This window comes from Jaculus jaculus, chromosome 12 (assembly GCF_020740685.1).
Source record: "Jaculus jaculus isolate mJacJac1 chromosome 12, mJacJac1.mat.Y.cur, whole genome shotgun sequence".
NCBI lineage: Eukaryota > Metazoa > Chordata > Mammalia > Rodentia > Dipodidae > Jaculus > Jaculus jaculus.
In genome coordinates this window covers 70,847,381-70,862,937 of record NC_059113.1, presented here as the reverse complement: position 1 = coordinate 70,862,937, position 15,557 = coordinate 70,847,381, and the positions used below count along the sequence as shown (strand labels likewise).

At 41.0% G+C, this 15,557-nt stretch overlaps 1 protein-coding gene across 3 annotated transcripts in view; it reads left to right on the top strand.

Moving 5' to 3' along the window:
• Positions 1–15,557, top strand: part of Ankrd50 (ankyrin repeat domain 50) — a 40,794-nt gene that overhangs the window by 15,414 nt on the left and 9,823 nt on the right. For all 3 annotated transcript variants that reach the window (XM_045130691.1, XM_045130690.1, XM_045130692.1), the window contains exon 3: positions 14,386–14,615. In XM_045130691.1, coding sequence (XP_044986626.1) covers positions 14,386–14,615 — 230 coding nt within the window. The remainder of the gene's footprint in view (positions 1–14,385; positions 14,616–15,557) is intronic.

Here is a 15,557-nt window from a genome sequence, read left to right as displayed (position 1 = left end):
TATATGTGTGCTTTTCCTTTTCTTCAGCATGGAGGATTCTATGGAGTATTTTCTGTAGAGCTGGTTTTGTCTTCAAATACTCCTTTAACCTGCTTTTGTCATGGAATGTCCTTATTTCTCTGTCTATTTGAATGGATAACTTTGCAGGATAAAGTAACCTTGGTTGACAGTTTTTATCTTTCAGAACTTGGAATATATCACCCCAAGCCCTTCTGGCTTTAGAAGTTTGTGCTGAATAATCTGCTGTAATCCTGATGGGCTTACTTTTGTGGGTAACTTGATTTTTCTTTCTAACTGCTTTCAATATTTTTTTTTTTTTTTTTTTGGTTTGTGTGTTTGGAAGTTTGATTATAATATGGTGAGGAGAGGTTCTTTCCAGGTTTTGTCTGGCTGGGGTTCTAAAGGCTTCCTGTATCTGTATTGGCACCTCTTTCCCAATTTGGGGGAAATTTTCTTCTATGATTTTGTTGAAGACACCTACTATGCCTTTTGAGTGAAATTCTTCTCCTTCTACTATGCCCTGAATTCTAATATTTGATCTTTTCATAGTGTCCTGAATATCTTGAAATTCCCACTCATACTTTTCTATAAGTTTGTCTTTCTCTTTGTTGGCCTGTATTAGATCTGCCACCTGGTCTTCTAGCTTAGATATTCTGTCTTCTCCTTCATCCATTCTACTGGTGAGATTTTCTACAGAGTTTTTTATTTCATTAACTGTGTTCTTCATTGCTAGTAATTCTGACTGGTTTTTCTTTATTATTTCTATTTCCTTATTTATGTCTTGTATTGCCTTCTTTATTTCATTAAATTGGTGTCCTGCATCTTCTTTGATTCCTTTGTTTTCCTCTTTAAGTTCCTCTTTGACTCCTTTGATTTGTTCTCTGACTCCTTTGAACATATTTACAATCATTCTTTTTTTTTTTTTTGTATTTTTTTAAATTTTAACTTCTTTTTATTTTTTCTTCCAAATTTTTTTTTTAAATTTTTATTAACATTTTCCATGATTATAAAATATATCCCAAGGTAATTCCCTCCCTCCCCACCCCCACACTTTCCCGTTTGAAATTCCATTCTCAATCATATTACCTCCCCATTACAATCATTGTAATTACATATATACAATATCAACCTATTAAGTATCCTCCTCCCTTCCTTTCTCCACCCTTTATGTCTCCTTTTCAACTTACTGGCCTCTGCTACTAAGTATTTTCATTCTCACACAGAAGCCCAGTCATCTGTAGCTAGGATCCCCATATGAGGGAGAACATGTGGCGCTTGGCTTTCTGGGCCTGGGTTACCTGACTTAGTATAATACTTTCCAGGTCCATCCATTTTTCTGCAAATTTCATAACTTCATTTTTCTTTACCGCTGAGTAGAACTCCATTGTATAAATGTACCACATCTTCATTATCCACTCATCTGTTGAGGGACATCTAGGCTGGTTCCATTTCCCAGCTATTATAAATTGAGCAGCAATAAACATGGTTGAGCACGTACTTCTAAGGAAATGAGATGAGTCCTTTGGATATATGCCTAGGGGTGCTATAGCTGGGTCATATGGTAGATCAATCTCTAGCTGCTTTAGGAACCTCCACACTGTTTTCCACAATGGCTGGACCAGATTGCATTCCCACCAGCAGTGCAGAAGGGTTCCTTTTTTTCCACATCCCCGCCAACATTTATGATCATTTGTTTTCATGATGGTGGCCAATCTTGACAGGAGTGAGATGGAATCTCAATGTAGTTTTAATCTGCATTTCCCTGATGACTAGTGACGTAGAACATTTTTTTAGGTGCTTATATGCCATTCGTATTTCTTCCTTTGAGAACTCTCTATTTAGCTCCTTAGCCCATTTTTTGATTGGCCTGTTTGATTCCTTATTATTTACCTTTTTGAGTTCTTTGTATATCCTAGATATTAATCCTCTATCAGATATATAGCTGGCGAAGATTTTTTCCCATTCTGTAGGTTGCCCTCTTTGCTTTTTTCACTGTGTCCTTTGCGGTGCAAAATCTTTGTAATTTCATTAGGTCCCAGTGGTTAATCTGTGGTTTTATTGCCTGAGCAATTGGGGTTGTATTCAGAAAGTCTTTGCCAAGACCAATATGTTGGAGGGTTTCCCCTACTTTTTCCTCTAGCAGTTTCAAAGTTTCCGGTCTGATGTTAAGGTCTTTAATCCATTTGGACTTAATTCTTGTGCATGGCGAGAGAGAAGAATCTATTTTCATCCTTCTGCAGATATTTATCCAGTTTTCAAAACACCATTTGCTGAAGAGGCTGTCTCTTCTCCAATGAGTATTTTGGGCATTTTTATCGAATATCAGGTGGCTATAGCTACTTGGGCTTACATCTGGGTCCTCTATTCTGTTCCACTGATCTACATGTCTGTTTTTGTGCCAGTACCATGCTGTTTTTGTTACTATGGCTCTGTAGTATAGGTTAAAATCAGGTATGGTGATACCACCAGCCTCTTTTTTGTTGCTCAGTATTATTTTAGATATTCGAGGTTTTTTATGATTCCAAATGAATTTTTGGATTGTTTTTTTACAATCATTCTTTTGAAATATTTTTCAGGCATTTCCTCTAACTCGCTCTTACTGGAGGTCATTTCTGATGCATTAATTCTTTTAGGTGGATTTAGATTTATATCATCTTGCTTTTTAGTGTTTCTTGTGTTATAATGTATATATTTTTGCATCTTGGATTATGTTACTGCTTGGATTTTCTAGCTAGCTGGGTATTCTTAGCTCTTTCAATTGATTTGATGTTATATATTTTCAGGGTAGGAGCTTAAGGTGTTAGATGTGGCTCTTAAGACTCTGAGAGTATGTACAAAGGTGTTCCTAGGGGTTGAGTTTCCCTGCTATGGGAGTATTCAAGTAGGCTGAGTGGAATAAAACACCGGTAAATTCTAAAAGTTAACTAAACACTGTACCCATTCAGTCAAAAACAGCCCCAAGTATGTATGCCAGAGTAGTTATTATAACAACCAGATCCTCTATCAACACAGAGGTTAAGATTTCTGGTCTGTTGAGGGATCTCAGTCAGCTTGTGACCAAGTGAGATCCTTCCCTGGTGCAAACCCAATTACCTTGGATGAGTTTGGTCTCAGTCAAGTTGCTGCCTGGGTCATCGGGCTCCTTTTCTGATTTCTGGAGCTGGGCTCTGGCTTTTCCTGCGGGGCAAACCAAGCCTGGAAACTGTGGCCCTGCAGATCAGCACCCCCGCTGCTGGAACTGCTGCTGTTTCTGGGTCTGCTGTTGTTGCCGCTCCTGGGTCTGCTGCTGCTGGGGCCACTGGTACCGGTTCCGGAGCTGCTGATGTTGCTGCCAAACTCTGCTCCTGCTTGGGTCCTGCTGTCGGCTCAAGTTGGTGTGGTCGGGGGACGCTGGAGCTGGGCTCAGGTGGTGAGGGAGGGGAGGGAGCTGCAGCTGCTCTGGTTCTCTTGCTGTTCCATGTGTTCTACCTCGCAGTCTGCTCCTCCGCTGCTCACTGCCGCTCTCCCTTCACATTTCCTGAGTTGCGGAGAGTGCGGTGTGAGGGGAAGCTCCCGCACCTGGCTTTTCCCGCGGCTCCAGCCAAGTCTGGTGGCTTTCTGGTGCGCCCCGCTGCCACCGCGGTTGGTGGAGCTTCCGGGGCCGCTTTTGCCGGCCTGTGCAGGCTCTGGATGCTCTGGATCTCTCCTACTTCTCCGCTGCCGCTTCAGTTTCCTATGTACCTCACTTTTTAGTAAAAGTGTGTATTTTGCTGAGGGTTTTTGGTCTTTTTTACCCCCCAGGCTGCTTTGGCATGGTACCTACGCAGCCATCTTAACCGGAAGTCCTTACAAATATTTTTAAGCACCGTAAGCAGTGTTAACTCTTGCAGGAGTTAGGACAAGTGTGAGTGTCATACATTCAGTAAAAAAAGAGTTTTCTGTTATATGTGCAGACTTTTTGAAAAGTTCTTTAGTAATTTTTCCTGTAGTACTTTGCTGACTTTTATAGTAAAATGGCTTTATCTTGTATTTCTGATCTTAAAACTCTCTGTGAAGTGTGTTCTGATTGATTACCTATCTTCACTCTGTATTTGTTACTGTAATGTCTTCATGACATTTTAGTTCATTTAATTTTCAAATTGGATTTTCTTTTTATCCTAACCTCAGAAAGTCCTAATATCACTTTCTGCTGTACAAATGTATAGTGAAAGACATTGATTTTAGTAATAAAATAGAACTTGAAATGTTCATTGAATTCACAAAACGCCTTGAGGACTGACTAGTAAGGTACCCTACATGTTTTGAATGACAGCTTTTGAAAAACTTACAGTGATGTCTCATGTGCCTCAGAAAGTCCTAATATCACTTTCTGAGGTACAAATATGTAGTGAAAGACATTTTTTGGTAATAACATAAATAAATAAATTAGTTAATTAAAAAGATGGACTCTGGACCTTGGTGTGGTGGCACACACCTTTAATTCCAGCACTTGAGAGGCAGAGGTAGGAGGATCGCCAAGAGTTCAAGGTCATCCTGAGAATACAGAGTGAATTTAAGGTCAGCCTGGGGTAGACTGAGTCCCTACTTCAGAAAACCAAAAAAAAAAAAAAAAAAAAAAAAAAAGATGGACTCTGTCTTAAGGTGGAGGAGAGGACCAGCACCCCTAGATTATCTTCTGAGCTCCACACATGCCCACACACACAAATTGCACATACACAAAATCTAGGAGTAATCACCCATTCTTCACCTTTACTTACCTACTACACTCAATTTTCCAGCTACTTTTTTTTTCCATGATAAAACAAACTCATCTATGTTTTTACTCCTCACCAAGAAGAGAAATTGCTGTTAGAGGGGATGTATTTCATCTTCCATTCTGTCATTGACCTAAACTACCCTTCACATGAGCTCTGACAGTAGTTGTGAATTACCCTCCCATCACCAGCTCATGCTTTGTTGTCTTGTCAGTGCTCTTGATGTTGGAAAGTAGTAGCATTTTTTTTTTCAAATGGCTTGCCATTTAGTTTGTGGCATTTTGTTGTGAAAATTTAAAGGTGGATAGAATTAAATCTGTCAGTCTTTTTATTTATGATTTCCTATATGGTTGTCCTTTTGACATCTTAAACTTTTTTTTTTCTACCTGAAAGCTTTAGCTCCATGCTTCATCTTTCATACTAGTATTTGAAGTGCCACCATGTGTACTTAGGCATGTATGTATTGCTGCTTTCTTTCCTACTGTTGCTCATTCACTCATTTGTTTCTCATAAACATTAGAGAGGCATGAAGAACACCCCAGGTCCTGTCCTAGATACTGTTATGTGCGGTAAGTAGAAGCCTCTCTCACATGTCTATTGCATTTATATTAAGCCTCCATTCTTGAGGGCTGGAGGAGGTGGTTGGTCCACACAGAAATGATGGATAACTAGCAAGTTGGCAGAGTTTACTGTGTCTTTGAGTCCTTGTCAGTCACTTCTCTTTCCTCTGTCCTTATTTTCTTTATGCAACTGTGGTGTTCTCTATTGGCTTGTTTTGAATTTCCAATTTTATCTTCTTGTCATCAGGATGGTGTTGAAGGCATCTAGAGTCCTTAATGTTAAATATTATACTTTATTGTAAGGTGGAATTTTTTTCTGTTTTCATGTATATGTAGTGTACCCTTGTGTGTATGTGTCTGTATGCCTGTGACTGTGGGTAGTATGTACACATGCATGTGCGTGCATGTGGAGACTAAAGATTCATATTCAATGCTTTTCTCAGTGGCTCTCCATGTTATTATTATTACTATTTTTTTTTCAAAAAGTTCTTTTGCTGAACCTGTTGCTAACCAATTTGACTAGACTAGCTGGCCAGTGAGCCCCAGGGACACCATGTCTCTACTTCCCAAGCTGTGATTACATTCATCACACCCAGCTTCTGCATGAGTTCTGGGGATGCAGACAGGTTCTCATGCTTGCCTGGCAAGCACTTAACCCTTGATCCATCTCCCCAATCTGTAAGGTAGAATTTTAGTTGTTGATGTTTATAGATTCTTGTTTTTATTGGCATTCTCACTTTTAGCCATTTTATTTACTCTTCCTTTCTGCAACAGGTTATATATGATAATAAAACAATAGGTATTTTAGCCTGTGCTAGTGAAAATGCCTGAATTATCTCGTCTATAGTCTCTTTTTCCTGTAGACTATTGCTCTATATATCAACATGCTCAATGTTTGCAGTACTTCCATGCCATCTTTCTTCAGTGAAGCTCCCTGGTCTCCATGGGCCAGAGATGCTGATGCTGAGGGGTGGTACACTCAGACCCAAAGCTGCTTCTGGACGCTTCTTGGTCTTAGCCAAATCTCTGGTATGTTTCTTAGATCTTGTGGGCATCTCACTCCTGAGGACTTGGCAATTCAGTTCTTCCCCCAAGTAGTATTTATGCTTAGCTCTTCAGCATCCTGCCCTTTACAGCCTCAAATTCTTACAGATCTCTTGAGTCTTGTGTTTAAAGTAAGCACTCTCTCTTTAGTAGAATTTTCTTTCCAAAATACAGACTGAGATATTTCCTGTTGGCTTTCAAACACACTTGGCCTACTTCCCCAATCTTTTAAACACAGCCAAGAATTTAGCAAACATACCTTAGGGAAAATTAATTCTGTATGCAGGGTACTTCACATTTGCACTTTGCTCTTTAAAAGACCCGACCAGCCTCTACAGCCATGCTGGCTTTGTTGCCTTAGCCAAGTCTCACAGTTCCTTGGTTTGTTCCAGTAATCACTTCATGTCCCCCAATCAACAGATGACCCCAGAAGAACCCAGCAGGGTGATGTCCCCATGTTTGAAAATCTTCTGTTCATTTCATCCTCTTGTTTCAGTCGCCCTCTCCTATCTTGAGCATACCGATGTTGTCATTTGTCCCATGTGTTTTCTTCCTGTGGCATGGCAGGGAGTTGTGTGCTGTGGCCACTGCCACATGTACCTTGCAGAAGCTGCCATGGACAGAATTTGCTGGTTTAATCCCATTGTATGTATTTATACCTTTTCTTATTAATTTTCTTTTAAAAATGAAAAAAAAAAATACGTCACTGCTTTTACTTCTTGGAACATTACCATCTACGTTTTCTTTAAGAACTTTGGCAATTTTACAAAATACTTTTATTTGGTTGTACATTCAGATACTATTCCTGAGTTCACTGCTATCTTTCTGAGCATCATGATCTTACCTGCAACTCTACTCCCAACTCCTAACTCTCTCACCACTGCTGTTGCTGTGCTCATCCTTTTCCAGTATTGGGTGCTTCCCCACTCCCCAGCCCCACTGTTACCTAGAATGAGAGCAGACATCTGAAATGTGGGGGTTGGTTAGGTAGTTCAGTCAATGCTGATGAGCTTTCCACACAAGCATAGGGACTTGGGTTTAGATCCCCACATACATATGAATACACATACATATGCACATGTAAAAATGGGGAAAAGAAGGAACACAGTATTCTCATTCTGAGCTGATATTACCATTTCTGCGGCTTATGCATTGATTCAAGATGGTTTTAGATTCAGTTCCTGTACTAGGACTCTCTAGAGGAACAGAATTGATAGAATGAATATATATCACAAAGGGGACTTAATTGGTTGGGTTACATGATATAGCTGGATAGGCTCACAATGGCTGTCCACAGCAACCTGTAGCTATTCAGTCCATGTGGCTAGATGCCTCAGCATCTCGGTATACCACTCGAGGCCTGGAGGATTCCTGGAGAGCTGCTAGTTTTCAGTCCAGGTTGGAAGGCTGAAGAAGCTGGGCATAAATGTCAGGGAAGGATGGCAGTAACAGAGTGGATGCACTAACCAACAAGCCGCAAGGGCAGCCAGGCCATAAAGCACCTTCCCCTGAAACCATTTTATGTATAGGCTGTCAGAAGGATTGCCCATTCTGAGGGAAGATCTTTCTTCCCTTAGTTAACCCTTCCTTGCCCTTACATAACTGCCCAAGAAGCCAGTCTCTTACTTGATTCCAGATCCAGTCAAGTTGACAATAGAGGTTTTACTGTCTTAGTTCCCATCTCTGTGGAGGCTAGTTTTGCATGTCCCATGTTGCAGTATTTTCTTTCATTATTATTGGGACAGCTCATGCCCAGCACCCCCTGAATGAACCCCAGGTCTCCTTCCCGCTTCCCAGCATGTCTCCTGGCAAGTTTTGCATAATCGTGTGCACCCCAGGCTCTCTGCACCCACAGTCCTGTGTCTTTTCTGTTCCTGGTACTTTGAAATGTTTGCCTTAGTTTTCCTTGTTTTTGTTTTCATATTCCATATTTCCTTTGGTCAGGATTTTAGAAGCAAGTTTTACCTCACATTTTGGTGATACTCTTGACCTGAATTTAATTACCAGTTGTATTTAGATTGCTGTTGCTATTATCATTGGCTTGGTAAGCAAATACAAAATATTTTACCCTTGACGGATTTAAGATCAAGTATTTTTTTTTTCCTGATGCATATACTTTAATTTACTGGATAACTGATTATGTTAAGAGAAAATCAAAATTTATTATCTCAAGAGAAGATACAATATATCGATTTAAAATTATTAGTACTCCTCATTTTCTCTTACAAAAACAACTACTTTTTATAAGCTTGGATGTTTGAAAGAATTGAATAATTAACTTGTTAATGAAATGGCAAGCAAATATATCAGCCTGTACTCAGAGATGATATAGAAAGTATGAGATGTAGGGATTGACCTGCTAGGTAGCTAGGCCTCATGCACACCAGGAAAGCACTACTCTAGAGCCTGTGTCCTCTAATTTTGTGGCAAATTTTACATGTACTGGTGAGATTTCAGATTCTAAGAATTCAGAATGGCTACTCTAGAAATGTTACATTGTGTTAGGCATCTTCCTGTCTTTATCACAGACATCTAGGAAAACCAGTTTTAAATCAAAAGGCTAACTTTGGCTCGTGGTTTTAGAGGTTTTCTTTCCTGGTCTCATGAACCTGTTGTCCTCTGGCCTGTGGTGAGTGGTGTGTAAAGCAGAACCACGTACCTTGTATCTGGAAAATGATAGAATAAGTGGAAGAGGCCAGGTCCCATTACCCTTTTCATGGGTATTCCCTAATGGCCTGGAGACCTCCCACCAGGCCCTACCTCTTAAAGTTTCCATCACCTTCCAATAGCTCTGATCAGAAACTGCCCCTTAATTCTAAATCTGTAACACATAAACCTTTAGGGAGCATATTTCCAAAGCACAGCCTACCTATAATCAAATTTCTAAAATTTCCTTAACTATCAATGTTATTGGTAATGCATATGGAAAATGTATGTATATACATTGCTTATAATTGGATGACTGCATAGTTCTGCTATGTCTAGTATGGTATAATGGAGTAACAATAAAACAATACACATGGGAGCATCTTCAAACAGTGAAAGAGCACACTGGCATTTCACAGAGAACCATCCTGCTTGCTAGCTGCTAGATGCCTTCTTGCTTACCCTCCATGACAGAAAATGGTAGCTAGCTCTGATGGGATGAGGGTGCCCACATTAGTGAAGGCAATCTGCTTCATTTAGTCTGCTGCTTCCAACATTAATTTCATCCAGAAACTCTCAGACACACACAGGTTTGACCAAAGTATGGGCTGCCCCATATCCCAGCCAAGTTGACACATCTAGCTAATGCAAGTCCTAGAGAGGAGAGGAAGCCAACAATGAGCCATTGATTGTGTTTAATTATAAAGATATTTTAATGAAATTAAGTGCTCTGTATATCACTCAAGGAATTGTTGGCTTATTTTTTTTTCTTTTAATTATTTTTATTGATTTGTGAGGGGGAAGTCGGTAGTCAGAAGTGTGCTTGACAGATATATTGCTCACTCATTCATTCAGTAAATATTGATCATCCACTGTTTGAGGCATATTGGGCTAGCTGATAGAAATGCAAAGGTATATGATTTATAAATGATTTCTTCTCTTCCCAAAGGTTTTGAAGGTAGATACCAAACTACCAATTGCTGGGATTTGAAATAGCAGTTGTTGAGCACTTCAGTGGTACGTGCTCTATCTGCAGAACCTTACTCAGCTTGGATTGCAGAGGAAGGCATGTTGTCAGCAAGCCCTCTCTGAGTGGGTGATATTTGAGCTGAGTTCCAGAGAATGAGGTGGAAAGAGGTGAACATTCTAACAGGAGAGCATAGAGCACAGATGAGGGTTGGTTCATAGGGCTAAGAGCAGGCACACACAGTTGGAGAGATAGGTCAGGTATCAGTTATTTGGTCAGGTTCCTGAAGACAGAAACCTGTGGTTTGACTTAGCCTGCTGCCAGAGCTGGGTGGATGTGGTGGTTTAAATGTATGGCCCCATTAACTCAGGCTGGAATCTTTTGAGTGTCCAGTGGGTAGAACCCTACTGGGGAACAGGTATTTTCACTGTAAGAGAATCTTGGGGTCCAGCTCTATGGTGTGTTTGGGATGGATCTTAAGTGTAGCCCTCAAGATATATGGAGAGCAGTTGGAGGTCTGCTGTTTTCACTTGCTAATGTTTGCTAGCTGTTTGGTGATACCTTTCAGCTATGACCTATGAAAGTGAGCCAGTTTCTTCTGCCATGGATGGTGTTCCCCTGGACTCTGTAAACCAAAATAAACCCTCCCATAAGCTGCATCTTGTTAGATGTTTGTCCCAGCAACAAGGAGCTGACTACAATGCGAACCCTGGTGACTTGGGTAAGGTTGAAGATGCAATCTAAGGATTCTTCCAGGTCTACTCAGGTGAACCTTATGATAACAACCACAAAGAGGAACTGACATAACCTTTCTTCTTCATGGCTTGTTCTGTGTGACACATGTGAAGAACACAGTTCTCCCATCCTGAGTGTATAGAGTACTTAGACTCCCAGCTCAGTGTGTACCATGGCACATGCTTTACTTTCCAGACACATTAGCAGGGGTAATTTTTATTTATCTTTATTTGCACACAGTAAAATTAACTCTGTACAGCTCTGCAATGATTAGTGCATCCATCACAGTCATGCTGCAGAGCAGTTCTGACACACTTGTGGTAACCCTCCCTACTCCAGACCTCAGGGACCAGGATCAAAATTACATTCTTGTAATTTTGCCTTTTCTAAGAGTCACATGAATGTAAGCAGATATACATCCTCTGGGGTATCAATCCTTTTTCTGGAAAAACACATTAATGGTTGGGGCTAAGGAGCTGGCTCAGGAAGTAAGATACCTTGCCACCCAAGCATGAGTGACTGAGAGGGCCCAGGTCTCTCCAAGTTTGATTCCCCAGAACCCACATAAATAGTGAGGCATGGCCATGAACATCTGTAACCCCAGTCCCATGGGTGCAGAGATTGGAGACTCACTGGAGCTCATTGATCAGCCAATGTCTGAATGTTAATTTTGATTTAAAAAAATGAGTTTTTAATTTTTTTTTTTCTGTTTTGGATCCTGTTTTGGTGTAGGCTCGAAGCTGTTTTGTTTAGCCCAAGTTCACAGGCTTCCTGCAGAGGTTTCATGATTCTTCACTCAGTGAAGTTTTGTCTACAAGGTGAAATGTGCATTGAGACTCTACTTCTTTTCATACAAGCATCCGAAACTTTGTTGTTAAGCACTACAGATTGGAAGAATTTTCCTTTCTCAGTTGAATTACATTCCCAGCTTTATGGGAAGCCAGCTTCCTGTGTTTAATGTTGACTTGCTTTAAGAATCTCTGTGTGTCTGTCTTTGGCAAATCCCATGTAATCTTGACTACGCTAGCTCTATATGAAATCTTGAGAATGGGGGTGGGAGGTGTCTCTTTTAGAATAGTTTTGGTACTACAAATAGTTAGGAAAATAACTATTTGTTGAAAGTTATATAGCTTAAGTGAAATAATCGAGGCAGAAATAGACGGTTTTTATGCTGGATGCGAGCTGGTCTTTGCCTGTTGTGCCTTTGCTGGGTGGTGGGATGTGTAAGGCTGCAGGTGGGAGTTAGGAGATAAGGTTCCCTTGTATCTCTCAGGCTCCATGCCCTGCACCACAGCTTTGTGTTAGGTGGGCTTGGTCTTCCAGGTGGGCTTTCTCAGGATTCTTTCCTGGATCCCACATTCTTTCTTTCTGCTTCTCCAAACAGTGGGGGATGGGAAGGGGGGAGGCAAGAGGACAAGGACATTTCTGTTTGTGCTCTCCCTGTGCTTCTTGGCCTTGGATGGGGTCTTCTCAGTGCCTTTTCCTGGCTCTAACCTACAGTACTGTCTTCTTAGTTCCCACATGCCCTTAAGGCTTCTCCTTAAGGTGTAAAAAGGAACAGATAAGGTTTCTCTTCCCCTGACACCCAGACAGTAAAATGAATGATTAAAAACTAAGCTGTAAGGGCTGGAGAGATGGCTTAGCCATTGTGGCACTTGCCTGCGAAACCTAAGGACCCAGGTTCAATTCTCCAGGTCCCATATAAGCCAGCTGTACATGGTGTCACATGTGTCTGGAGTTCATTTGCAGTGGCTAGAGGCCCTGGCATGCCCAGTCTCTCTCTTTCTCATAAATAAATAAATCTTAAAATAAAAAAAAAAAAAAAAAAAAAACTAAGCTGAGAGGAGTCAGTGGAGAAGTCTGTAAAAAGAATGAGTGCAGGCCATTCGTGGCTCCTGGGCTCTCCAGGCTTTTCTTTCTCTGTTCTTCAGCTTTCTTATTTTATTTCTGGTTGATAATTTAGTTAAATACGCACGTCTCTCACACATATTATTTTTGCCTAGTGTCCATCTTCAACCCCAAGTAGGCAAGCACTTCTGCTCCATGTCTCCCTGCAATGTCCTTTTCCTAGATTTCAAGCTAACCACAGTCTGTGACCTCAGTCCTCTTGCAGGTTTAAGAAAAGCACTGAACTTGGGGTTTGTCTAGCTTGTTTTCTTTGCAGGCCTAGAAGGATGCTTTTCCTAGCACTGTGCCCCTGAGCACATGAGCTAGCAGGAGCTGATACATGAGGCTCACTGTCGAGTTTTACTGTAGGGGAGCTTCAACATGACCAACCTTCACCCAGGGATAGATCATTTGGTTCTCCATGAACAGGTCAACTGTGGGGACTGGGACACATGGGTAGTTGTCTTCAAGGGATAGATTCTTTAACACTTACTTATAGTAGTTTTCTAAAAAACTGCCTCTTGAACAATATCAAAGACAACAATAGCAAAAAAACAAAACAGAAAACACCCTCTTTGTGAATTCCTAAAGTGCTTTTCAGTGCACATTCATGAAGCAGTTGAGTGTGTGATGTGGTAGGTAAGGTTTTGAGTCCTAGAAACCGGCAGTGGCTCCAAATCCCCTTACTGTTTCTTATGTTCTCCCACACTTCTTCACTGCCTTTTCTCTCCTTTAAGCTTCGGAAAGTATCCTTGCCTTGCCTGGGGTTTTCTTCCCCCTCTATGACCTGGATTAATACCTATTAGCCTCAACCTCAGTTCTCAGAGCTGCTAACCTCACCTCACACCTTCCTTATCTGCAGTGGGTTGACCTTCTGGGACTCACCACTTGCCATCTACCAGCCTAGCAGGTTCACGCCCTCAGATGACATGCTCCTGGTCTATAGATTCGGATTTTGGAACATTTGTATAGACCATCCTGTTCCAGGTGTATACAAAATCAAATTTGGGTGCACTCTGGATTTCTTCTTTTGAAATTTTCCATTTGCAGTACTGGTTTTCTTCCTAAGTTTCTTTGTTCTCATGTCAGATAAGGTGTACACAGCAGTAGGTATAATACAGTGGGCTTATTTACTGTTTTTTAAATTTTTTCCAGTTAGACTAAAGCATCAAGAAAACAGGGGCTAAGTGGGCTTTGATCCGCACTCCTCACTGTTCCTCTCAGAATTTAGTGACTTCTCTCAGAAGACCTGAAGTGAATACTTGAGACGTTGTTGCAGTCTATATTAGAAAACAAATAGTTTCATGTGCTCACTGCTGTAATAAAAAAAAAGAAAACAAAACAAAAAAACCCAGTGACATTACTGTTTGGTGAAGTCTCTTAAAGTAAGCTAACCCTAACCTTAAACAAGTATATACTTCTTGTGAAAAATGTTCACAAAACATAAGTTCTGTAAACCTGTGACATTTTTGTCTGTTTTGCAGCACAGAGATAATGCAAGTATTTTATCACTGGCTTAAAACAACATGAAGGGTATTGAAATTTAGTGTCTTACAGTTCCTACCTCCTTTCTCCATAATGATATTGAATTACTAAAACACACACATGCATATACTACATTGTGCAAAATGATGCCATGGGTAGTATGGACTACTTAGAAGTGGTATTCTATTTGAAGTTAACAATGAAATATCTAACATTTTTATCTGAAATGTTGTTTTGAAACATATATAGCTAGGAATACTAATGTTTGATAGTAACTGTTTGCGTCCCAGCCCTTGATATTGAACATGCTCCTATGGCTGTCTTGCAGGTGTGTGTTGCTTCCATTGCTGGCGATGAAGCCACCTCCGCAGAGCTTGTACCTGCTCGTGGACTCTGTGGATGAAGGCTGTAATGTGGCCGAAGGAGAACAGATGCCTTCCAGCTTTTCAGGAACAGTGGCCGAGCTCTTAGCTGGTCACCATGAGTTCTTTCCACCGTGGCTACTGCTTCTGTGTTCTGCTCGAAAACAGAGTAAATCTGTCACTAAAATGTTTACTGGTAAGCATAGTGACTTAGCTCAGAATGTGTGCTGACCCAGAACTAAGCCCATGTGAGGCTTCTCAGTGCTCAGGTGCAGGCCTCTGTCAGCTACTGCCCCCCAGCCCTTCTAAGATCTCAGTGAAAACAAGCCAAGAGTATGTGAAAGCTACTTAGACATCAAACTTTTTTTCCTTTTTTTGGTGTATGATATGGTATATGCATGAGTGTGTGTGCGTGCACGTATGTGTGCACATGTATGCACCTGTGTACATAGGGGCCAGAGGAGAATGTTGGGTACCCTTGCTCTAATACTGATCTGTGTGCCTCCATAAGATAGAATGTTAATGATTGCAGAGCTTGCTGCTTTTGCAAGCCCCAGTGGTTTACTGATCTCTGCACCTTATAGGACTGTGGTTACAAATATGTGTGGTCACACCCACCTGTTTGTGTAGATCCTAAGGGATTGAATTCAGAGTTCTTAAGCCCTCTGGGGCCCTACAAGAGACTTTCCTGGGTGCATTCTCTTCAGCCACCATTTGTTTCTTTCAGGTCTGCTGTTATCTTCGTTAGCACTTCACACATGATGTTCTTCTAACTAGAATGTTCTTCCTTTCAGCTGCTTCTGCCTTCCCATTTAGGTCACGGCTCTTAATCTGCAACAACTTAATCACACACCCAGTTGCTGTCTGATTTTATTTTCTTCATATATTTTAAACTGTTAAATATTTGAATTTAAAATTTTTGTTTGTTTGTTTGTTTATTTTTATTTATTTGACAGTGACAGAAAGAGAGAGAAAGAAGCAGAGAGCGAGAGAGAGAGAATGGGCATACCAGGGCTTCCAGCCACTGCAAACAAACTCCAGACACATGTGCCCCCTTGTGCATCTGACTAACGTGGGTCCTGGGGAATGGAGCCTCGAACCGGGGTCCTTAGGCTGCACAGGCAAACGCTTAACCGCT